Here is a 26,512-nt window from a genome sequence, read left to right on the forward strand (position 1 = left end):
AATTGTGGTGCCCAGAGTGCTCAGGTCTAATCAATGATTTATTAACATAAATGAAGCTTTATGACATTAAAGAAGCAAGTGCATAAATTAGTCTTGACCTCCCCTTTTTCATTGGTTAAATCCCATGATAAACAGGATCTTTTCAGTCATCATTACCGGATTAAATATTCTACAATAATGGAGAAGTTGGCAATGCTTGAAAAGCCACATTAATTCTAGAACAGATCCAACATTGAGTTTTCTATGCGTTTATGGAACAATGAACCAGGTATTTATATGAAATGAAATGAAAATCACTTATTGTCACAAGTAGGCTTCAAATGAAGTTACTGTGAAAAGTCCCTAGTCGCCACATTCCGGCGCCTGTTCGGGGAGGCTGTTATGGGAATCGAACCGTGCTGCTGGCCTGCCTTGGTCTGCTTTCAAAGCCAGCGATTTAGCCCTGTGCTAAACAGCTCCTTGGGACCCAGCCTGGGACCCGGCCATTTTTGGCGCGGGAGTTTTACTCATCGTCGGTGCTAGCCCCTCACCGGTCTCGGAGTCGGTGAGGGTTTCACGCCGATTTTCTGGTCGTAAAAGACCACACATGCTCCGCTGGCATCTGACAGTTATCGCCCATCCACCTGCCATGGGTTACATCAGAAATATTAGCAGTAATTTCATAAATGGAAAGCATCAAAATGAAAAAGCAGGGGCGGGATTCTCTGTTGCCTGACGTCAAAATTGTGTTTGCTGATCGGTCGGAAAATGGGCTCCGGTGCTAAAATCGGGGCCGGTTTCAGTTTGACGGCGGTCAGCCATGCTCTGTCCCCTCCAAACTGGCATCATCGTGACATGCACCGTGCCCCATTGCAACGGCATTGGTCCGTCACCAGCCGGCCCATCCGCGATGCTCCGTCCCTGATGGGCCAAGTTCCCCATGGCGTGAACCACGTGTGGTCACACGAATCGTGAACCCGGTGTGGCAGCTGTGGACTGTGGGGTCTGTGCTGCTGGCCGGGGTGGGGTCTTCTTTGAGGGCTGGGGGTAATGGTGGGGGTGGGCAGCGGGTGGGCTGTGGGGTCACGGATAACAGGTTGGGTCTGCGCACGGCTGGCACTATGTTGTACGGTGCGACCGCTGCAGTTCACCAGCTGTGCACATACGCGGCCTGGGACCCGGCCATTTTCGGCGCGGGAGTTTCACACATCGTCGGTGCTAGCCCCTCACCGGTCTTGGAGTCGGTGAGGGTTTCACGCCGATTTTCTGGTCGTAAAATACCACACATGCTCCGCTGGCACCTGCAGTTAGCCGCTGAAACAAAGAATCTTGCCCCATGAATTTTTTTTAAGGAGCTCCATTCCATGTAATCTTGTGTCCTCTTCTCTTTCAGCCAGGTCTTTATGCCAATCTGATTGAGGCCGATCATGTGGCCTGCTCCAAAACCTTCCTGCACAGTCATTCAGAGCCAAGCACCAACAGCAGTTTTGTTATTTGTTTTGATTAATTCGTTTTGGTTCTCCTTCTGAATGTTACGATCGAATCAGACATTTAAAACACAAAACAGGCCATGTGACCCACTGCACCCATGGTAAGGGATTACAACAACCCCGCCAGTTTAAGAAAATCTCCCATCCTCCCTTCATTCTTTCCCTGATGATCTTAGATGGAGATCCTTTAGTTATTGATTCATTAAAGAGAGGAAAAAAAGTTTTCCCCGATTTACTGTATGGAAATTTAACTAAAAAGAACTACCAAATATCCCAGCCTTTCTTTGAACGAAAACAGCTCCAGTTTTTCTAGCTTTGCAAAACTGAAGCCTCTAATTCCTGGTATCATACTCGCAAATTTCTCCCGCTCCCTCCATCCTTCTTATAGTTAGGCATTCAAAACCGGAAATTCGGGGGGGAGATTTCTTCGCCACCTGCAATGGAGTTCCCGGTGCAGCGGAGAATCTCGTGTTGGGCAAAAACCTTTCGATGATCCGGTCCTGCGCTGGCTGGTGGCAGCATCAAGGTTTGTGCCCCATGCCAGCAGGAGGATGCAAATGGGTCATTTGAATCTATTTGCACCCTATTTACTGTCTGCACACTGGATTCACCATGTCTCCGTGGTACTCTTGCCCTCTGAGCCAGGATTCACGCAGGTGTGGCTTGGTGCAAGTATTTGTCAGCATGGCCCTGAAGCGGTGGACCTCGCGTTGGCTCAAGGGGCTAAGTATTTAATGTGGGTGCCTTCAAAGTCCATCGGAGTACTCCCCTCCCCCCACAAAGCAAATCCTGCCCACTCACCATTAGAGCTCCCCTTCAGACACCCCCATCAAGGACCTCATTAGTGGGCCGCCCGCTCAATGGTGGACCGCCAGCGGGATTCGGAAAGGAATTCCTTTCGCTCTCCACCAAACAAAATTTGAATGGCAAGGGAGAGTGAATAGCTTTTGGGCGCCAATGCAAACCAGAATCAATTCAGTACCGGCAGGAATACACAGTCTCCCAAACGGAGAATCCTGCCCCCTGTTTATTTTTGTCTTCCAAATCCCTATTTTTAAAACCTATTTGTTGTTTTTTTTCTTAAAGATCAAAGTCTCTCTGCTTCTCTACCCCATTTGAAATTACACCATTTAGTGCATATCTTCCTTTCTTACCCTTTCTCTAAAACATATCACCTCAAATTTCTCTACATTAAATTCCATCTGATATCCACCTCTCCAAACCATTTGACGCAACATGTAAACTCAAGGAACTTGGAAATGTTGCAGTCAGCGCCTCAGACATTCCTTCTGACTTTCTTCTGTGTTTTATTATGCCATTAGGACCCAGGAGTTTTCCGCTAAGTTACAGTGCCACTTTCTCGGCTACTGTTCATTCTTATTACAATATTCTCCTGGGCAAACTGAGAGCCACAGAGGCAGGGAACCATACGCATACAAACAGGTAGGAGTGAGATTTTGTTGTTGTTTACAATTTGCAAGGGTGGACTTGTGTGAGTGGATGGAGGATGAAGATGGCTTTGCATAATATTAAAAAATGCAATTTTATTCCTGCAGTTCAAGGGCGGGATACTCCCCTACCCGGCGGGGCGGTGGGTCCCGGCGTAGCGCCAACCACTCCGGCGTCGGGCCTCCTCAAAGTTGCGGAATTCTCTGCACCTTTAGGGGCCAAGCCCTCACACTGAGGGGCTAGGCCCACGCCGGAGTGGTTGGCGCCACGCCGACTGGCGCCAAAACCGGCACCAACGGCCTTTGACGCCCGCCGGCCGGAGTCGGGGCTGGCCGAAAGACCTTCGCCGGTTCGCGCATGTGCCGGTGCATCAGCTGCCGTTGACGTCACCACCGGCGCATGCGTGGTAGTGGGGTTCTCTTCTGGGCCTGGCCACCGTGGGGGCACCCCCCGGGGTCCGATCGCCCTGCGCCCCCCCAAGGACCCCGGGGACCCGCTCGCGCCGCCAATCCCGCCGCCACCAGAGGTGGTTGAAACCACGGCGACGGGAGAGGCCTCGCAGCGGCGGGACTTCGGCCCATCGCGGGCTGGAGTATCGCCGTAGGGGGCTCGCCGATCGGTGCAGCGCGATTCCCGCCCCCGCCAATTCCTGGGTGGCGGAGAATTTCGGCGGGGGCGGGATTTTAGCTGGGTCGGAGAATTTCGCCCCTGATCTTTCTCAGCAAAATGTGCCTCTGACTTGACTTAAGCGGCTTCAACCAGAAATAAAAACAGACCTCAGGAGAAATATATTCCACTAACAGGAAAAACTAGCCTATATAAAACACTATAGATGAATAAAGAGATAAAAGTAAACGGGAAAAGGAGAAAGGCATAGACTAAGTGTGTACAGGCAAAGAGGTTAGGAAAGTTGTAGAAAACACCATTTGTAAAGTAAAAAGGACTTTTAAAATTAAAGGAATATAAAAAGAAAGTGTAGTGTATTGTACCATCTCACAAATAAAGCAAAAAGAAGGACAATATGGGCAGGATTCTCCCAACGAGAGTCTAAGTGCTGACGCCGGAGTAAAAACCGGAGTGTTTTACTCCAGGGTTGGCGCCCGTTCCCAGACCCCTATTCTGGGGCCTCCGTGGGGCTGGCAGGGGCGCAGCGTCAGAGACCCGGTGCCGTGTAAAAGACGCGTCGCCTTGGGTCCCGCGCATCCGCAGTTGGGTGCTTCATCCTGCGCATGCGCGGGGAACTTCTTACACGCGTAAGCCCGACCCAACATGGGGTTGGTGTTCAGGGGCTGGCCGCGCCGGTAAGTAGTCCCGGGGCCGGGAAAGGCTGGCCCACCGCTATCCAGTGGGCCCCGATCGCAGGCCAGACCCCATCGGAGGGCCCCCTGGTGAAGGAGTCCCCCTCCCCCACATGGCGTTCCCCGAGCATTCCCGCCGGCAGCGACCAGGGGTGAACGGCGCTGGCGGGACTCTGTCGTATCAGCGCGGCCGCTCGGCCAATCCGGGCGCTCGTGAGATCGCCGTCGCGTCGGTAGGGGGCCGTTGCAAGCGCCGCCCCCCGGTGATTCTCCGGGCCTCGATGGGACGAGTGCCTGCCGGGTTCCGCCAGCATGGGTTACTCAGGTCCCAAGGTGTGTCTGCGGGGGCCGTCGTGTGGGGGGGGGGGGGGGGGGGGGAGAAGATCAGACCCCCGGAGAGAGCCTCCACGGTGGCCTGGCCCGCAATTCGGGCCTACCAATCGGCGGGCGGGTTGGTTCCGTGGGGGCCTATGCCCCATATTGCCCGGGGGCCGGTGCGTAGACAGGAACCTATGCGCATGCGCGGAATCACGCCAGCCGTTCCGCACATGCGCGGAATCATGCCGACCACAGCACGCATACGCGAACTCGCAACGGGCATTCCCCGCCGGCTGGAGCTGTGGGGACCGCTCCGGCGCTGACCTAACCCCCTAGGAAGGGGAGCATTCCGGATTATTGAAGATCACTGACGCCGGAGTGGTTGGCGCCGATTTCCACGCCGGCGTCAGAACTTGGGCACGGGATTGGAGAATCCCGGCCCATGACAGTGAAATGGCAGAATTATTAAACAGTTATTTAGCCTCAGGCTGGGATTTTCTGGCCCCGCCCCCATGACGTGTTTTCCTATGGTGGAGGTGGCTTGCCATTGGCCGGCGGCCAGATTCCTCACTGCCGGGGAACCCGCCACAGGTAGGTCGCCTTTGGTGGGACCAGAAAATCCCACCATTGGGCAGGGCCAGAAAATCCCGCTCTTAGCATTTACCGGGGTGACTAACATTGTGGGTGTGACAATGGAAGAGAGGAGTGAAAAAACAGTTAATATAGAAATTCAGTGGTTGGGGTGGAGGAGGGGGGTGGGAGTAGATAATTCATTACATAATCAAACTCAGAGAGGATAAAACTTCTGATCCAGATGTGTTGCATTCTCACATATCAAAGGAAGTGAGAGAAGGATGACAAAGCACGTCTCATAAAGAGCAATGAATTAGAAAAGGAAGCAGTGCCAGAGGGCGGACAAACATCTAATGCTGTTCTATTATTGAAAAAGGGAGGTAAAGCAGGTCCAAGGAACGACAGAACAGCTAGCTTAACAGTGATGGTGGGAAAGATAATTGATAATTTCTACTGAAATGTACAATAGGAAATCATACAGAAAGCAAAAAGTAGACGGCACTGATTCCAAAAGGGAAGATTAAAGCATAACAACCTTACTGAATACTTTGAAGTAACACAGAGTAGACCAGAATAATATAGTAGATGTAATATATTTGGATTTTTCAAAACGCTTTCAGTGAATTACTATTGCACAGTGGACTGATGGTGCAGTTTAGATCAAATGGTACTGGGGGTGGTGGGGGAAGGTAGCAAAATAGTTACCAAGCTGGCTACAGAACAGAAAACAGAGGGGAGCTACTTGGACTGGAAAAAGTGGGAAGTGGCATCCTGCAGCACTTGGCATTGGAATCGCTGTTATTTAAGTGACTGATTTTGAGAACAAGCGGTAAAATTTGAGGACAACATCAACATTGGGAGGTAAACACAGTGGAAAAATATGATAAAATAGAAAAGGACATGGAGAACGAGCAGGTAATTGACAAGTGAATTTTGATGTTGATATGTATTTTGGTGAGAAGAACTGGGAGGCCATTTTCTATTGGATAAGAGAGCAAATAGGGTCAAAGAACAAAGTCATCTGAGAGCACAAATTCACAAATCACTCTAAGTGGCATCTCAAGTTAGTAAGGCACTGAAGTGCAAATCAAATTTGATGGTTTTCTCGAGACTGAATTCAGAAACAAAGAAGTTATGTTAAGCATGTATAAACTTTGGTGATGTTAAACTTGGGAGTATTGTATACAGTTCTGATCTTCATATTATAAAAAGGACAAAGGCTTTGGAGAGGATACAAATAAGATTCACAAGGATGAAACCAGAACTGTGAGGGAAAACCGAACAGGCTGTTTTCTAGAAAAGAGAAAGCTGAAGCGTGACCTGATAGAGATCTTTACAATACAGAAAAGGTTTGATAGAGTAGATTTGAGAAAATGTTCTCAGTGTGGGAATAGGATCGTCACTAATAAATGCAATAGGAAATTCATGAGAAACTTTCTCCAAAGAGTAGAATACCCTTTCACAAGCAGTTTGGAGGGGGGGAGGAATGAATTTGAAGGGATACTAGATAAGCACATGAGGGGGGGAAGGGATAGGTTCAGCTGGGAGGAGGCTTGTGGAGTATTAACGGCAGCATGGACAAACTGCGCCAAATTGCCTCTTTCTGCTCTGAAGGCTTTATGCAACTATGTACAAAACATACCGTATTTGTGGAATGAATATTCAGATTTTATTTAGTACGATGCTGTGCCATTTCAGTAGCTTGAATCATTCTGATACAACTCTCCTGCCAATTTCAGAATGCTTGACTAAGCTCTTGCTTGCCAAAGTAAAGTCCTTCAACTGCGTTTGGGTATGAAAGATTTGAACTACACAGTTCACTGGAAGATTACTACAGTGCATGGGAAATATGGCAAAGTTGGGAACTGATCTCAAATTCTGTTCATGTTGTCAGAGACTATTTGGACTAAATACACAAAAATGCTTCCCTCATTGTAACAGAATTAGACTCCAGACTCCATCAAGTAATAAAAAAGTATGAAAATTGCTTCATTCAGCACAATCATCCAAATAAATTTTCAGTTTTCTCAAAGCAAAATGGATAAAACATGGCATGTACAAATGTATAAAAAGCAAGCAGTTTGAACATGTACATTTTGAAAGCAGAATGCAGAATTTCCTGTCCATATCCGCCTCTGTGCATTAATATGTTGCGCTTGCACTGAATTCTGTTCCACCCAACCTCCTGATGAATCAAAATGATCACAAGCTTGAGTAAAACAGCCAAAGAAAGAACTTCCATTTATATAGTACCTTTCACAACATTGCAAAGTACTTTACAGCCATTTATGTACATTTGTTGAAGTGTAGTCACTGCGGTAATGTAGAAAACATGGCTGCTCCAAATGTGCTCAGCAACGACTAAAAAACAGCAATTAAACAATAATTGGTTTGTTATGCTGGCAGAGGGATGAATGTTGGCAGAGGGATAAATGCTGGCAGAGGGATAAATGTTGGACGAGGGATAAATGTTGGTAGAGGGATAAATGTTGGACGAGGGATAAATGTTGGTCGAGGGATAAATGTTGGTAGAGGAATAAATGTTGGGAGAGGGATAAATGTTGGCAGAGGGATAAATGTTGGCAGAGGGATAAATGTTGGTAGAGGGATAATTGTTGGTAGAGGGATAATTGTTGGTAGAGGGATAAATGTTGGTAGAGGGATAAATGTTGGTAGAGGGATAAATGTTGGTAGAGGGATAAATGTTGGTAGAGGGATAAATGTTGGTAGAGGGATAAATGTTGGTAGAGGGATAAATGTTGGATGAGGGATAAATGTTGGTAGAGGGATAAATGTTGGTAGAGGGATAAATGTTGGTAGAGGGATAAATGTTGGCAGAGGGATAAATGTTGGATGAGGGATAAATGTTGGTGGAGGGATAAATGTTGGTAGAGGGATAAATGTTGGTAGCGGGATAAATGTTGGTAGAGGGATAAATGTTGGATGAGGGATAAATGTTGGTAGAGGGATAAATGTTGGATGAGGGATAAATGTTGGTAGAGGGATAAATGTTGGTAGAGGGATAAATGTTGGTGAGGGATAAATGTTGGATGAGGGATAAATGTTGGTAGAGGGATAAATGTTGGTGAGGGATAAATGTTGGTAGAGGGATAAATGTTGGTGAGGGCACCAAAGTGACAGCTCTGTTCATTACAAGAGTGGAGAGATTAAAGCATCTTGTTTGATTTCCAGGAAAGAAAATACCCAAATCTTTGCCCGACTCGCTTTTCCTTGCTGACTGCTGATTCAGGCAACAAAATAGTGCACAACTCTAGTGTCCACTTCAACCAGAGCAGAGCTTCAAACCTCACAGCTTACCCATTACCAAGACATCTAATTACTCTTTCCCATAACAAACCCAGCTCTGCCTTTGTGCCACTGCGTAACTGCTGAAACTCATACCCCTGCTTTCAGTTATCGACAGATTGGTTTTTCTGGAATGTTGGCGCTCGATTCATCCAGATCCGTTTTACACCAGGTTGAAATATGGCCAAAGCACAATCTCTTGTATCAGGTCCCACTTGACCACCCTCTCCTTCAAAGCACTGAAATCAAAATCTTCATTACACTTTTCTAGTCTCTCCTTATCCTTGTCCCATACTACATTTTCAATCTCTTCCAACAATATCCTCTAGCTTGGTCCTCCAGTCCTTCAAAATGGCATTCTGTGAACTTCCTGTTGTCTACTAAATTCCACCAATGCTGGCATAGCTTAGAGTTATTTTATGATTCTACTCCTGCTATCGGCCATTTCTTCCACCTATCTATTGCTCGGTGGCCATTTTTCCCCGACGAAGGACATTAGAATTTTATTATGTTGAAGACGCGATAACAAAACTTGCTGTTGTCCCATTTCAAATGGTACATAAAGCATGTAGCATTGCTTCAATCAGATAACCAAATATAATTCTTCAGCAATACAGGAATGTCCAAGTTAAGAGCAGAAATTAAGCTGTGCAACATTTAGATAATGCTTCAGGGTATCACTTGACACTGTTTTTTCATCAATCATTTTCCACTGCAGATTTTTCTTAAACAACCTGAAAACAGGTAAATGGATTAATCCCAAGGATACACAATCGACAACTGTATGTAGATTCCGTGCAGCTTCATGCTAACTGTAGAAAATTTCCCACAATGTATCTGATATGACATTACACTGTATATTTAGCTCAAGACTGTAAACAATGGCACACATAAAACATAAAAGAGCTTACCAGAAATTTCTCTTCCTGTTCAAGCCATCGCTGGTCCTCTTCCATTTCCTGCTGCTGTCTTATCAACTGTTCTTCCATAACATTTGTTGGGAGCATCTGCCCCATTCCACGCATGTCCAAAGAGCCAGAATCCTGAAAATTGAATTAAATGTTTACATGCCATATCAGTTCATACTCATAAGAACATAAGAACTAGGAGCAGGAGTAGGCCATCTGGCCCCTCGAGCCTGCTCCGCCATTCAATGAGATCATGGCTGATCTTTTGTGGACTCAGCTCCACTTTCCGGCCCGAACACCATAACCCTTAATCCCTTTATTCTTCAAAAAACTATCTATCTTTACCTTAAAAACATTTAATGAAGGAGCCTCAACTGCTTCACTGGGCAAGGAATTCCATAGATTCACAACTCTTTGGGTGAAGAAGTTCCTCCTAAACTCAGTCCTAAATCTACTTCCCCTTATTTTGAGGCTATGTCCCCTAGTTCTGCTTTTACCCGCCAGTGGAAACAACCTGCCCGCATCTATCCTATCTATTCCCTGCATAATTTCAAATGTTTCTATAAGATCCCCCCTCATCCTTCTAAATTCCAACGAGTACAGTCCCAGTCTACTCAACCTCTCCTCATAATCCAACCCCTTCAGCTCTGGGATTAACCTAGTGAATCTCCTCTGCATACCCTCCAGTGCCAGTATGTCCTTTCTCAAGTAAGGAGACCAAAACTGAACACAATACTCCAGGTGTGGCCTCACTAACATCTTATACAATTGCAGCATAACCTCCCTAGTCTTAAACTCCATCCCTCTAGCAAGTAAGGACAAAATTCCATTTGCCTTCTTAATCACCTGTTGCACCTGTAAACCAACTTTCTGTGACTCATGCACTAGCACACCCAGGTCTCTCTGCACAGCGGCATGCGTTAATATTTTATCGTTTAAATAATAATCCCGTTTGCTGTTCTTCCTACCAAAATGGATAACCTCACATTTGTCAACATTGTATTCCATCTGCCAAACCCTAGCCCATTCACTTAACCTATCCAAATCCCTCTGCAGACTTCCAGTACCCTCTGCACTTTTCGCTTTACCACTCATCTTAGTGTCATCTGCAAACTTGGACACATTGCCCTTGGTCCCTAACTCCAAATCATCTTTATAAATTGTGAACAATTGTGGGCCCAACACGGATCCCTGAGGGACACCACTAGCTACTGATTGCCAACCAGAGAAACACCCATTAATCCCCACTCTTTGCTTTCTATTAATTAACCAATCCTCTATCCATGCTACTACTTTACCCTTAATGCCATGCATCTTTATTTTATGCAGCAACCTTTTGTGTGGCACCTTGTCAAAGGCTTTCTGGAAATCCAGATGTACCACATCCATTGGCTCCCCGTTATCTACTGCACTGGTAATGTCCTCAAAAACTTCCACTAAATTAGTTATGCACGACCTGCCCTTTATGAACCCAGGCTGCGTCTGCCCAATGGGACAATTTCTATCCAGATGCCTCGCTATTTCTTCCTTGATGATAGATTCCAGCATCTTCCCTACTACCGAAGTTAAGCTCACTGGCCTATAATTTCCTGCTCTCTGCCTAACTCCTTTTTTTAAACAGTGGTGTCAGGTTTGCTAATTTCCAATCCACCGGGACCACTCCAGAATCTAGTGAATTTTGGTAAATCATCATTAGTGCATTTGCAATTTCCCTAGCCATTCCCATGCAATATAAAATTACTTTAGATATTGACTCTAGCACAACAGCACAAGCTCAAGATGCTGCTAACACTTCATGGCCAATCTATCTAACCTGCACATCTTTGGACTGTGGGAGGAAACCTGAACACCCGGAGGAAGCCCACGCAGACACGGGGAGAACGTGCAGACTCCGCACAGACATTGACCCAAGCCGGGAATCGAACCTGGGACCCTGGAGCTGTGAAGCAACTGTGCTAACCATGGTGCTACCGTGCCACCCAAATCTGAAATATAAACAGAAAATGCTGGGAAAACTCATGGCAGCCTCTGTGGAGCGAAACAAAGTTTCGAGTTTGTTTGATGCCCTGAAGGAGTCATACGGGCCTGAAAGGCTAACTCTATTTCTCTCGCCGCAGATGCTGCCAGACCTCCATATTACATTGTTTGATAAATGAACTTAATACTGTAATCAATCACAGTACTCAAGATAATAATATGTGAATTTAGAGATTGTATTATTGCTTTACAATTCAACTGAAAATATTCAATGCTTAATTGTTTGGATCACATTGTGAAGTCTTGAGAGATGTTTTGCTGGGATCTGGATTAGAATATCTTTATATTTTTTCAATCACTCCACCATGACTTGATGGTGGTTGTTTTGAAATAAACATTAACAATCACTGCAATGTTTGAAGGACAACTGCTGTAAGCCATCAGTATTATTCCAATAAGCTTCACTGCATTGGTTACCTTGTTCACACAACTATATTACCTCCAGATTCTGTGGCCAAATTGGAATATCCTGAGGCCTGTGGTGATTCCAGGAATCGTGAGCATCTAATACACTCGCCTGTGCAGTATAAGTGCTTCCAGGCATGGGCGAAATTCCATGTGAACCAGTATATCCAGAAACCTGTTAACAAACACAACTTACAGGAATGATCTTCAGTAACTACGTCGACAGATTAATTTAACTCAACCAACTGTCAAGAGAACATGGAATTTTAAACTGTGGATTCGAGAATTTAATATAATACTCGAGTAACACGTTTAGTGGGCTGCACCAAAATTATGGTACAATTTTAAATAGATGGAAGTAGAATTTTTAAAAGATAAATACTTTGAACCGCTTAAAATTTACTGAGCCAGTTGTTTGTTCTCTTAAGGGAAAATATACAAGGTATAATATACTTCCATTATGTTGGTAACATGTTACAATACTTCTATTACAATTGGTGGATGTATGAGACTTTCTTGTATGCATCCTTAATAAGTAATGATGTGGAGATGCCGCGTTGGACTGGGGTGAGCACAGTAAGAAGTCTTACAACACCAGGACAATGTACCGCTGAGTCGTGGTACATACTCGTACGACTCGGCCAACATTGTCTACCTCGTACGCTGCAGGAAAGGATGTCCCGAAGCGTGGTACATTGGGGAGACCATGCAGACGCTGCGACAACGAATGAACGGACATCGCGCGACAATCACCAGGCAGGAATGTTCCCTTCCAGTCGGGGAACACTTCGGCAGTCAAGAGCATTCAGCCTCTGATCTCCGGGTAAGCGTTCTCCAAGGCGACCTTCAAAACGCGTGACAATGCAGAATCGCCAAGCAGAAACCTATAGCCAAGTTCTGCACACATGAGTGCGGCCTCAACCGGGACCTGGGATTCATGTCGCATTACATTCATCCCCCACCATCTGGGCTGGGCTTGCGAAACCCTACCAACCGTCCTGGCTTGAGACAATTCACACCTCTTTAACCTGAGGTTACCCCTATCTCTGGATCTGTAAAGACTTGATTACCTGCAAATGCTTGCATTCTAAGCATTGTCTGGCATCTTTGAATTTGTCTATATATATGCTTCTGGAACATACCTCTTCATTCACCTGAGGAAGGCTCAGTGTTTGAAACAAACCTGTTGGACTTTAACCTGGTGTTGTAAGACTTCTTACTTAAAAAGTAAGTAACAGTTAGTGCTGGAAAAGGTGTTTTTTCTTAATCTTCTGTGGAAAACACAGAATTCCTGTATTGCTGTGTTACAGTGAAACATCCTGCTAAACGTGCCCAAAAGCGGACTCGGTTTTTTTCCCCATTGAATTGTGGCCATATGTTTGTTATTTACCTGATAATGATTGTGCTGTACCATGTGTTGTGGGCTGGGGAAAAAACCATCACTGGACCTTGGACTTGGGTAGCCTGGTCTACTGGGCTATTGTAGAAAAGGAAACAAAGAGAAATACACTGTAAATATCATCCATTGTTACAACTGAGCACAAAGAGCCAAGCACTTGCCCTCTACAGATAATAGAAGAGGTTAGGTACATGATGTATGCACTATGACAGACAATTGATTATTTCAGACAGTTGGCTGGAATATTCCATATTTGTTACAAGGTTAAAGGTTAATATGTGCAAATCACCTTTCAAGTAAATTTGACTATTAGTCCCATGGCAAATGTTCATCAAATGCAGTTAAAATAGAGAACTGGTCCTTGCAGGAAAATAGACACAATCCTCTGCAATTATTCAGCGCAATGATCGTCAAGTTTAACCCTGTTAACTGTAGTAATAATTGCTTGTTCACATTGGAGAGACCAGTGACGAAGGTCAAAAAAATAATTTTCCAACTGTGTTGTCTTTGGGCTGTCTACCTGCTGAAGGATACGGTGATTAACAAGAAAGGAATGCAGTTTAAGGTAATTTTATTAAAACAAACATACATTTAGAATGTATGTGTTTTAATGTTATCATGCAAGGTATTGAACAGTTTCTTTCAGCAAGCTAAGGTACCATTTTCTACTGATAGCCTAAAAAGGTTATATTAAAGAACAAAGAACAATACAGCACAGGCCCTCCAAGCCTGTACCAGTTATTATACCACCCTTGGCCAAAACCATCAGCATTTCCGAGTGCCGTATCATTCTATGCCCATCCTATCCATGTATTTGTCGAGATGCCTTTTGAACGCCGTTAATATATCTGTTTCCATAACCTCCCCTGGCAACGCGTTCCAGGCACTCACCACCCTCTGCGTAAAACACCTGCCTCGCACATCTCCTCTAAACTTTGCCCCACGGACCTTAAACCTATGCCCCCTGGTGACTGACCCCTTGACCCTGGGAAAGAGTGCTTGCCCATCTACTCTATCCATGGCCCTCAGAATCTTGTAGGCCTCTATCAGGTCAACCTCCAACCTCCGTCGTTCTAATGAAAACAGCCCGAGTCTTAAACATAATGTTTTGGCTGTTTAATTAACAATATAATAATAACTTACATTTAAAGGTATTATATGAATGCATCACTGTGTCCCAAGGCACTTGACAGGGCCTCATAAATAACAAAAAAAGAAAAGCAAACCATAAGGCAAGAGATTAGGAGTTTTAAATAAGTAGAGGTGGAGGCCTAGGCCACAGGAAGCATAGTTGTCAATGACTAGGTGAAGGGAGGGAAGGATACACAAGAAGGCAGAACCAGGTGAACAGAGGGTTTTCAGGGAGGAGGTGGAGAGCGAGATCCTACGGGCTGATGGAAGTGACAGAGTCAGGGAGAAGCAAGGCCTCCCAGAGACTCAAACGTGAGAATACTGTACTGGAGGTTTGTGAGCGAATGTTGATCAGCAAGCGCAGGAGTGACAAGATGATGAAAACCTTCTTTAAAAATTATATTTGTTTCCCAATTAAGGGCAATTTAGCACGGCCAATCCTCCGACCCTGTACATCTTTGGGTTCTGGGGGTGAGACCCACGCAGACACGGGGAGAATGTGCTAACTCCACACAGACAGTGACCCGGGGCCAGGATCGAACCCGGGTCCTCGGCGGCGTGAGGCAGCAGTGCTAACCACTGCGCCACACCAGGTGATGAAAACCTGTTTTGGGTTAGGATACGGCTGCAGAGATTTGGATGAGCTGAGATTTACAGAGGCTGGAGCAGGAGGGCGAGGCACAAGAGTATTGAAATAGTTTGATGGGTAGACGAAAAAGGCGTGAATGAGAATTCTAGCAGGGGTGGACTTGGGTAGTGCTGGAGGCAGGGGATGTTATAGAGGTACAGTAGACAATATTTGATATGGACAGGATGTGGGGTTTGTAGCTCAGAATTAAATAAGAATTGTAAACAGTTTGGTTCTGCCAGCAGTGGCTGAGAGGGAGATGGAATCAGAGGCAAAGGTATGGAGTATGTGGCAGAAGATAAAGACAATGGCTCAGACTTTTTAACAAGCAGAAACGGCACTCATATAAGACTCGATGTAAGTGAATACACAGTGATGTCTTAATTGGTAAACCATGATGATAAAACTCTGATCTGACAATTGCCAAAACTTCTAAAACTCAGTGAGGGAGGGACGGAGGGAAGGAACTTCCATTTCCAGCACACATAGAAACAATAGAAAATAGAAGCAGGAGGCCATCCAGCCCTAGAGTCTGCTCTGACATTCATTATAATCGTAACTGATCAACAAGTTAAATACTCTGATTCCCCACATATCCCTGGATCCCTTTAACCCCAAGAGCTAAAGCTAATTCCTTCTTGAAATTACGCAATGTTCTGACCTCAACTACTTTTTGTGGTAGTGAATTCCACAAATTCACCATTCTCTGGGTTAAGAAATTTCTCCTCACCTAGACCATAAGACATAGGAGCTGAATTAGGCCACTCGGCCCATTGAGTCCGCTCCGCCATTCAATGAGGGCTGATATTTTCTTAGCTATCTCTGTCTTAAAGACACTCAGTGATTTGGCCTCCACAGTCTTCTGCGGCAAAGAGTTTCAGATTCACCACCCTCTGGCTGAAGAAATTCCTCCTCATCTCTGTTTTAAAGTCTGAGATGGTGTCCTCTGGTTCTAGTTTCGCCAACAAGTGGAAACATCCTCTCCACGTCTGCTCTATCCAGGCCTCGCAGTATCCTGTAAGTTTCAATGAGAATTCTCCACATCCTTCTCAACTCCAACAAGTGCAGACCCAGAGTCCTCAGCCGTTCCTCATACGACAAGTTCTTCATTACAGGGATCATTCTTGTGAACCTCCTCGGGATCCGTTCCAAGGTCAGCACATCCTTCCTTAGATACGGGGCCCAAAACTGCTCACAATACTCCAAATGGTGTCTGACCAGAGCCTTATACAGCCTCAGAAGTACCTCGCTGGTCATGTATTCTAGCTCTCTTGACATGAAAGCTAACATTGCATTTGCCTTCTTAACTGCCGACTGAACCTGCACGTTAACCTTAAGAGAATCATGAACAAGGATTCCCAAGTCCCTTTGTGCTTCTGGTTTCCTAAGCTTTTCCCCATTTAGTAACTAGTCTATGCTTAGATTCCTCCTTCCAAAGTGCATAACCTCACACTTTTCCACATTGTATTTCATTTGCTACTTCATTGCCCACTCTCCTAACTTGTCCAAATCCTTCTCTAGCCCCCTTGCTTCCTCAATACCACCTGTCCCTCTACAGATCTTTGTATCATGTGCAAACTTAGCAACAATGCCTTCAGTTCCTTCTTCCAGATCATTAATGTATATTGTGAAAAGTTGTGGTCCCAGCACAGGCTCCTGAGGCACCAGCTACCATCCTGAAAAAGACCCCTTTATCCCCACTCTCTGCTTTCTGCCAGTCAGCCAATCCTCTATCCATGTCAGGATCTTACCCGTAACACCATGGGCTTTTAACTTATTTAACAGTCTCCTATGCGGCACCTTGTCAAAGACGTTCTAAAAATCTAAATAAATCATGTCCACTGGTTCTCCTGTGTCTAACTTCCTTGTTACCTCCTCAAAGAACTCTAACAGATTTGTCAGACACTACCTCCCTCTGACAAAGCCGTGCTGACTCAGTCCTATTTTACCATGCAATTTCAAGTACTTCACAATCTCATTTTTAATAACAGACTCCAAAATCTTACCAATGACTGAAGTCAGGCTAACCGGCCCATCATTTCCCGTCTTCTGCCTCCCTCCCTTCTTAAACAGTTGTGTTACATTAGCCACTTTTCAATCCTCTGTGACCCTTCCTGCCTCCAGTGATTCCTGAAAGATCATCACCAATGCTTCCACAATTTCCTCAGCTATCTCTTTAGGACCCTGGGGTGTAGTCCATCCGTTCCAGGTGACTTATCCACTTTCAGACTTTTCAGTTTCCCCAGAAACTTCTCCTTAGTAACGGCCACTGCACTCACCTCTGTCCCCTGGTTCTCCTGGAGCTCTGGCATCCCACTTCCACCGTGCAGACTGATGCAAAGTAACTATTCAGTTCTTCTGCCATTTCTTTGTTTCCGATTATTACTTCTCCAGCCACATTTTCCAGTGGTCCAATGTCTATTTTTGCCTCTCGCTTATCTTTTATACATTGAAAAAAAAACTCTTTCTATCTTCCTTTATAATACTAGCTAGCTTGCACCCATACTTTAGCTTCTCTCCCCTTATTGCTTTTTTAGTTGTCCTCTGCTCGCTTTTAAAGGCTTCCCAATCCTCTGGTTCTCACTAATCCTCGCCACTTTGTATGCTTTTTCTTTAGCTTTTATGCTGTCCTTGACATCCCTCGTCAGCCATGGATGCCTTGTCCTCCCCTTAGCATGTTTCCTCCTCCTTGGGATGAATTTCTGTTGTGCCTCCCTAATAATCCCCAAAAACTCCTGCCATTGCTGTTCCACTGTCTTCCCTGCTCGACTCCTTTTCCAATCAACTCGAGCCAGCTCCTCCCTCATGTCTTTGTAGTTACCCTTATTTAATTGTAATACCATTACATCTGATTGCAGCTTCTCCCTCTTAAACTGCAGGGTAAATTCTATCAAATTGTGGTCACTGCTCCCTCAGTGTTCCTTCACCTTAAGTTCCCTAATGAAGTTTGTCTCATTTCAAATCACCAAATTTAGAATAGCCTGTTCCCTTGTAGGCTCTGTCACAAGCTGCTCCAAAAAACCATCTCTTAGACATTTCACAAATTCCTTTTCTTGGGATCCACTACCAACCTGATTTTCCCAATCCACCTGCATATTGAAGTTCCCCATGATTATTGTAATACTGCCTTTTTTACATGCCTTTTCTAGCTCCTGATTTATTTTCTGTCCCACATCCTGACCACTGCTAGGGGGCCTGTACATAACTCCCATCAGGGTCTTTTTACCTTTGCGATTCCTCAACTCTACCCAGAGATTCTATGCCTTATGATCCTATATCGCTCCTTGCTATCGATTTAACTTAATTCCTTACTAAGAATGCAACCCCACCCCCTTTGCACACCTGCCTGTCCTTTCGATAGGACATATATCCTTGGACATTTCGATCCCAGCCCTGATCCCCTTGCAGCCACGTCTCTTTGATTCCCACAACATCATACCGGCCAATTTCAATGTGCGCAATAAGGTACAACACCCTCAATCCTGCATTGACCACCTCCCCTTTCACACTCTCCTCAGTCACCGTCTCCTGTACTGTGGCCCTTCTTGATTTTTGACTATGGCGTCTCTGCCTTGCACTTTCCCCCTTACTGCTTTTTGTTTTTGACCCCATTTTATTTCCCTCTGACTTCCTGCATCGGTTCCCATCCCCTTGCCACATTAGTTTAAACCTTCCCCAACAGAACTAGCAAACACCCGCCCAGGACATCGGTTCCAGTCCTGCCAAGGTGCAGACCGTCCCACCTCCCCAGAACCGGTTCCAATGCCCCAGGAAATTTAATCCCTCCCTCTGGCACCATCTCTCGAGCCACACATTGATCCTATCTATCCTGACATTCCAACTCTGATTAGCTTGTGGCACTGGTAGCAACCCTGAGATTACTGCCTTTGAGGTCCTACGTTTTAGTTTAACACCTCAGTCCTAAAAGGTTTACCCTTTATCCTCGAACTACGACACCTACCTCTGGACTCCCCCATAATCAGGAACATTCTTTCTGAATCTACTCTGTCTAATCCTGTCAGAATTGTATAAATTTCTATGTGATCCCCTTTTACTCTTATAAATTCCAGTGAATATAATCCTAACTGATTTAGTAGCTCCTCATATGGCATTCCCACCATTCAAGGAAGCAGCCTGGTAAACCTTCTCTGCACTCCCTCCATAGCAAGAACATTCTTTCTCAGATAACAACACCAAAACTGTACAGAATACCCCAGTTGGGGTCTCACCAATGCCCTATACAATTGCAGTAAAACATTCCTATTTCTATACTCAAATCCTCACGCTATGAAGGCCAAAATACCATTTACCTTCTTTATTGCCTGCTGTACCTGTGTATTTACTTGCAGCGACTGATACAGGAGGATACCAAGGTCTCACTGAGTATCCACCTCTCTCAATTTACACCCATTCAAATAATAATCTATCTTCCTATTTTTGCTACTCAAGCGGATAACCTCACATTTATCCACATTATACTGCAATTGCCATGCACACTCACTCAGCCTGTCCAAATCCCACTGAAGTATCTCTGCATCCTCCTCACAGCTCCCCCTCCCACCCAACTTTGTATAATCTGCAAATTTGGACATAATACATTTAGCTCCCTCATCCAAATCACTAATGTGAACAGTTGGGGTCCTAGCAGCGATCCCTGCGGTACACCATTAGTCACTGCCTACCAATTGGAAAAAGACTCATTTATTTTAACTTTTAGCTTCCTATCTGCTAACCAGCTTTCTATCCATGTCAAGACACTACCCGCAATCCCATGCGCTTTAACTTTACATAGTAATCTGCTATGTGAGACCTTGTCGAAAGCCTTATGAAAGTCGAAAGAACAACATGCAGTGGTTCGCCTCGGTCAACTCTACTGGTTACATCTTCAAAGAATTCCCATTGATTTGTCAAGCATGGTTTCCCTTTTGGGAATCCATGCTGACTTTGTCTGATTGTACCACTGCTTTCCAAATGCTGTGCTATACAATCCTTGATAATGGACTCTAACAACTCCCGACCACCGACGTTAGGCTCATTGGTCTATAGTTCCGTTTTCTCTCTACCTCCCTTTTTGAATAGCGGGGTTACATTTGCTACCATCCAATCTGTAGGAACCATTCCAAAGAATTTTGGGAAATGACCACCGCTGGATCTACTATTTCTAGGGCCATTTCCTTAAGTACTCTGGGATGAAGATTATCAGGCCCTGGAAGTTTATCTGCCTTCAATCCCATTAATTTCCCCAAAACCTTGGACGGGATTCTCCGACCCCCCCCCCCCCCCCCCCCCCCCCCCCCAGCTGGGCCGGAGAATCGCCAGGGGGCAGCATGAATCCTGCCTGCTGCCGGATTATCCAGCGCCAGTTTTTCGGCGGGGGCGGGAATCGCGCCATGCCGGTCGGGGGCCGTTGGCAGCGGCCACCCCGGCGATTCTCCGGCCCGCGATGGGTCGAGTGGCCACCCGTTTTTGGCGGGACCCGCGGTGTAAAATACACCAGGTCTGTACCGGTGGGACCTGGCGCTGCGGGCGGCCTGCGGAGTCCTTGGTGGAGGGGGGGGGCACGGGGTGGCCTGGCTCGCGATGGGGGCCCATCGATCTGCGGGCAGGCCTGTACCATGGGGGTACTCTTTCCCTCCGCACCGGCTGGTGTAACGGTCTGCCATGGCCAGCGCGGAGAAGAACCCCCCTGCGCACGCGCTGGGATGACGCCAGCACACGCTGGCGCTCCCACACATAGGCCAACTCGCGCCGGCTGGTGGAGGCCCTTCGGCGCTGGTTGACGTGGCGTCAACCCGGCCGGCGCCGGCCTAGCCCCTGAAGGTGCGGAAGATTCCGCACCTTCCGGGCGGCCCGATGCCGGAGTGGTTCACGCCACTCCTCGGCGCCGGTATGGCCCGCCCCACCGGGTAGGGGAGAATCCCGCCCCATTTCTTTACCAATACTAATTTCCTCACGGAAACTTGTGTTTTTCAGAACGTCTGGTACATTATTCATGTCTTCCTTTGTGAAGGCAGAAGCAAAGTGCAAATTTAGTTCCTCAGCCATTTCTTTCTTCCCTGCTATTAATCCCCCCATTGAGCAAATTATACATGCTCAATTTATTCCAAAGTGTTCAAGAACTAATTTGGGAACTATAGCCTCTGTTGTTATGCAGTGAATGTATCAGCCAATTTGTTTAAAGAAAGATCCCAACAGTGAAATGATAGGAAATAAATCAATAATGGCCGATAAGAACTATTAGGTGATTTACTAAAGTCATCTCAGTTTAAAAACCAAATATATTACCAGAGTTTGTGGATGCAACGTTATTTTCTTTGGCAAGTTTTATTTTTTGTTTAACATGGGGAAGAGATGGAGGAGGCCATTTGGCCCTTCGAGCATGATCCAATAATAATAATCTTTATTGTCACAAGTAGGCTTACATTGCAATGGAGTTACTGTGGAAAGTCCCTAGTCGCCACGTTCCGGCGCCTGTTTGGGTAAACAGAATATCCAAATTACCTAATAGCACGTCTTTCGGGACTAGTGGGAGGAACTGGAGCACCCGGAAACCCACACAGACACGGGGAGAACGTGCAAACTCCGCACAGACAGTGACCCAAGCCAGGAATCAAACCTGGAACCCGGGTGCTGTTAAGCCACAGTGCTAACCACTGTACTACTGTGCTGCCCACCACATTGGATGGCAAAGTAGCACAGTGGTTAGCACTGTTGCTTCACTAGCATCAAAGGGGATAATTTTGTAGGGCTGGCAGCTGGAATTCAATTCTCAGTTAAGCTATGTAGTTTCACCTTATTTTAATATTTCTATAATAAATTCACTATTTCTATTACAAGTTCGGTAACAATTGCACTTTCTGTTGATGGAGGTTTTTGCAACAACTCCACCAGCAGAACGCTAATGAAAAAATGCAAAATTTACTTAGCTACTTTAGATGTGCACTCAGGGATTATAATTGTGTAAGGCAATGGTGTTATGTGCAGGCTCAAGATCTTAATGTAGCAAACAATATTCTATATTCTTTGCATTAATATAATTACACAATAGTTTACACTTTCCTGCTCAATCTGTGTCAGTGCACACACCAACATTCACATGGACTTGTACATGTACTGAAAACTCAATTAGGTTTCCTGTGGCAATGTCCATGGGCTTTTATGGATCTGGCTTGACAAAACCCACAGACCACAATCAGTAAGGATAGGCAACAACACCTTCTCCACGATCATCCTCAACAACGGTGCCCTACAAGGCTGTGTCCTCAGCCCCCTACTATACTCGTTATATCCCTATGACTGTGTGGCGAAATTCTCCTCCAACTCGATTTTCAAATTTGCTGATGACACCACCGTAGTGGGTCGGATTTCAAACAATGACGAGACAGAGTACAGGAACGAGATAGAGAATCTGATGAACTGATGCGACAACAATAATCTCTCCCTCAATGTCATCAAAACGAAGTAATCTTTGTCTACAGGAATAGTGCCAGAAGACTGGAGGATAGCAAATGTTGTCCCCTTGTTCAAGAAGGGGAGTAGAGACAACCCCGGTAACTATAGACCAGTGAGCCTTACTTCTGTTGTGGGCAAAGTCTTGGAAAGGTTTATAAGAGATAGGATGTATAATCATCTGGAAAGGAATAATTTGATTAGGGATAGTCAACACGGTTTTGCGAAGGGTAGGTCGTGCCTCACAAACCTTATTGAGTTCTTTGAGAAGGTGACCAAACAGGTGGATGAGGGTAAAGCAGTTGATGTGGTGTATATGGATTTTAGTAAAGCGTTTGATAAGGTTCCCCACGGTAGGCTATTGCAGAATATTGCAGAAAATACAGAGGCATGGGATTCAGGGTGATTTAGCAGTTTGGATCAGAAATTGGCTAGCTGATAGAAGACAAAGGGTGGTGGTTGATGGGAAATGTTCAGACTGGAGTCCAGTTACTAGTGGTGTACCACAAGGATCTGTTTTGGGGCCACTGCTGTTTGTCATTTTTATAAATGACCTGGAGGAGGGCGTAGAAGCATGGGTGAGTAAATTTGCAGATGACACTAAAGTCGGTGGAGTTGTGGATAGTGCGGAAGGATGTTACAGGTTACAGAGGGACATAGATAAGCTGCAGCGCTGGGCTGAGAGGTGGCAAATGGAGTTTAATGCAGAAAAGTGAGAGGTGATTCATTTTGGAAGGAATAACAGGAAGACAGAGTACTGGGCTAATAGCAAGATTCTTGGTTGAATGGTTGAGGGCTGAAAGATGCCCTCGTACGAACGGGATATGGCGCTCGACTCATTGATCGACAGTTCCACCGCGCCACAGCAAAAAACCGCACCGACCTCCTCAGAAGACAAACACGGGACACCACTGACAGAGTACCCTTCGTCGTCCAGTACTTTCCTGGGGCGGAGAAACTACGACATCTTCTTCGCAGCCTCCAACACATCATCAGCGAGGATGGACATCTTGCCAAGGTCATCCCCACACCCCCACTACTGGCCTTCAAACAACCGCGCAACCTCAAACAAACCATTGTTTGCAGCAAATTACCCAGCCTTCAGAACAGCAACCACAACACCACAAAACCCTGCCAGGGTAATCTCTGCAAGACATGCCAGATCATCGACATGGACACCACCATTACACGTGGAAACACCACCCACCAGGTACGCGGCGCATACTCGTGCGACTCGACCAATGTAGTCTACCTCATACGCTGCAGGAAAGGATGTCCCGAAGCGTGGTACATTGGCGAGACCATGCAGACACTGCGACAACGAATAAACGGGCATCGTGCGACTATCAACAGGCAGGACTGTTCCCTTCCAGTTGGGGAACACTTCAGCAGTCAAGGACATTCAGCCTCTGATCTCCGGGTCAGCATTCTACAAGGAGGCCTTCAGCAGACGCGACAACGCAAAATTGCTGAGCAAAAACTTATAGCTAAGTTCCGCACGCATGAATGCGGACTCAACCGGGATCTGGGATTCATGTCGCATTACATTCGGCCCCCACCAACAAGCCTGGACTTGCAGAGGCCTACCGACTGAACTGGCTTGGGACAATTCACACCTCTTTAACCTGGAGTTACCTCTCTCTCTGCATCTTTGATGATTTGATTGCCTGCAGGTGCTCGCATTCCGGGGCATCTCTGACTGTGTCTATATAAACATTTCTGGAACAAGCCTTTCCATTCACCTGAAGAAGGAGCCGTGCTCCGAAAGCTCGTGTTTGAAACAAACCTGTTGGACTTTAACCTGGTGTTGTAAGACTTCTTACAAGAGTCTTGGTAGTGTGGATGAGCAGAGAGATCTCGGTGTCCATGTACATAGATCCCTGAAAGTTGCCACCCAGGTTGAGAGGGTTGTTAAGAAGGCGTACGGTGTGTTAGCTTATATTGGTAGAGGGATTGAGTTTCGGAGCCATGAGGTCCTGTTGCAGCTGTACAAAACTCTGGTGCGGCCGCATTTGGAGAATTGCGTGCAATTCTGGTCGCCGCATTATAGGAAGGATGTGGAAGCATTGGAAAGGGTGCAGAGGAGATTTACCAGAATGTTGCCTGGTATGGAGGGAAGATCATACGAGGGAAGGCTGAGGGACTTGAGGCTGTTTTCGTTAGAGAGAAGGTTAAGAGGTGACTTAATTGAGGCATACAAGATGATCAGAGGAGTAGATAGGGTGGACAGTGAGAGCCTTTTTCCTCAGATGGTGATGTCTGGCACGAGGGGACATAGCTTTAAATGGAGGGGAGATAGATATAGGACAGATGTCAGGGGTAGGTTCTTTACTCAGAGAGTAGTAAGGGCGTGGAATGCCCTGCCTGCAACAGTAGTGGACTTGCCAACACTAAGGGCATTCAAATGGTCATTGGATAGATATATGGACGATAAGGGAATAGTGTAGATGGGCTTTAGAGTGGTTTCACAGGTCGGCCCAGCATTGAGGGCCGAAGGGCCTATATTGCGCTGTAATGTTCTATGGTCTCCCCATGCCGATTCTATAGTTAAGAAACCCCACCAACGACTCTATTTTCTCAGAAGACTAAGGACATTTGGCATGTTAGGTACGACTCTCACCAACCTTTACAGATGCACCATTGAAAGCATTCTTTCTGGTTGTATCACAGCTTGGTATGGTTCCTGCTCTGCCCTAGACTGCAGGAAACTACAAAAGGTTGTGAATGTAGCCCAGTCCATCACGCAAACCAGCCTCCCATCCATTGACTCGGTCTATAATTCCTACTGCCTCGGAAAGGCAACCAGCGTAATTAAGGACCCCACGCACCCCGGACATACTCTCTTCCACCTTCTTCCGTCAGGAAAAAGATACAAAAGTTTGAGATTACGTACCAACCGACTCAAGATCAGCTTCTTCCCTACTGCCATCAGACTTTTGAATGGACCTACCTCGTATTAAGTTGATCTTTTCTCTACACCCTAGTTATGACTGTAACATTATATTCCGCAGTCTCTCCTTCCTTCCCTATGTACGGCATGCACTGTCTGTATAGCATGCAAGAAACAACACTTTTCACTGTATACTAATACATGTGACAATAATAAATCAATTCAAATCAAATCAAACAGTAAATTAACCTCAAAAATAACAATTTTTAAAAAGTACATTACAATCATTATCATAATCTAATAATAATAATCGCTTATTGTCACAAGTAGGCTTCAATGAAGTTACTGTGAAAAGCCCCTAGTCGCCACTTTGCTGCTGGCATTGTTCTGCATTGCAAGTCAGCTATTTAGCCCACTGTGCTAAACCAGCCCCAGTCCACAGACTTATAAAAGAAGTGAAGGGTTTATATTAAAATCAGTGCTTTTGGTACATGCAGTATTAGCGAACAGTATAGGGTGGCCTAAAAGGTACAAAGCGGTGATTAGGTTACAGTCTACATCCAAACCCCACCATGAGCCAGCAACAGGGATGTCTTCAGATCTGGTTTCTTAAAATAATCAATTTAACTTGGTTGTTATTGTTCAGAGCATGATGTTTCAGAAGGCTCAAGTAGTTTCTGGCAAGCAAAACTGCGACCATGTTGAAAATCACCTGACTAGGTAAAGTCACCTGTCAAGGTAGAAAGTCTCCTGCTACATTCATGGTTAGTTAGTCATGGTTAGTCAATGAGGTGTAATGATAGTTGATATTATAGCTTTGAACAAAATAGTGTCCTCTGGTACCTCATCCATACTAATTAATGATGCTTTTGGACTGAGGCAAAATGTTGAATGATGGATGGCTGCTTGAAAAATTGAGTACACTGTTGCAGAATCCATCCTATCCTCATTTGACATCCATAAATGTTTACCTTCCTGGAATGGACGTATATCAAACAGATGGAGGGGCATCTTGCTTGATTCCCACCCCTTCCCAATGAAGAACTGCTGAAATGCATTTCAAAATCAGAATCATCTTTCCATTAAGATTAGTTGATTCTGCATAGACCAGAACCACTTCCCACCAACTAACTTTTGTAGGCAAAAGAACAAACACGAATCATAGAATCCCTCCAGTGCAGGAGGCCATTCGACCCATTGAGTCTGCACCTTGGAAAGAGCACCCCACCTAGGCCCATTCCCCTACCCCATC

The 26,512-nt window shown here is 45.7% G+C and overlaps 1 protein-coding gene across 13 annotated transcripts in view; it reads right to left on the minus strand.

Moving 5' to 3' along the window:
- LOC119972287 (focal adhesion kinase 1) overlaps positions 1 to 26,512 on the minus strand; it is a 585,346-nt gene that overhangs the window by 75,302 nt on the left and 483,532 nt on the right. For 11 of the 13 annotated variants that reach the window (XM_038808744.1, XM_038808742.1, XM_038808741.1 and 8 more), the window contains 3 exons: positions 13,154 to 13,240; positions 11,798 to 11,938; positions 9,325 to 9,456 (listed from right to left, as the gene is read on the minus strand). In XM_038808744.1, the coding sequence (XP_038664672.1) occupies positions 9,325 to 9,456; positions 11,798 to 11,938; positions 13,154 to 13,240 (360 nt within the window). The remainder of the gene's footprint in view (positions 1 to 9,324; positions 9,457 to 11,797; positions 11,939 to 13,153; positions 13,241 to 26,512) is intronic. The other 2 variants (XM_038808747.1, XM_038808746.1) reach the window with 1 other exon arrangement.

This window comes from Scyliorhinus canicula, chromosome 10, assembly GCF_902713615.1.
Source record: "Scyliorhinus canicula chromosome 10, sScyCan1.1, whole genome shotgun sequence".
Taxonomy (NCBI): Eukaryota; Metazoa; Chordata; class Chondrichthyes; order Carcharhiniformes; family Scyliorhinidae; genus Scyliorhinus; species Scyliorhinus canicula.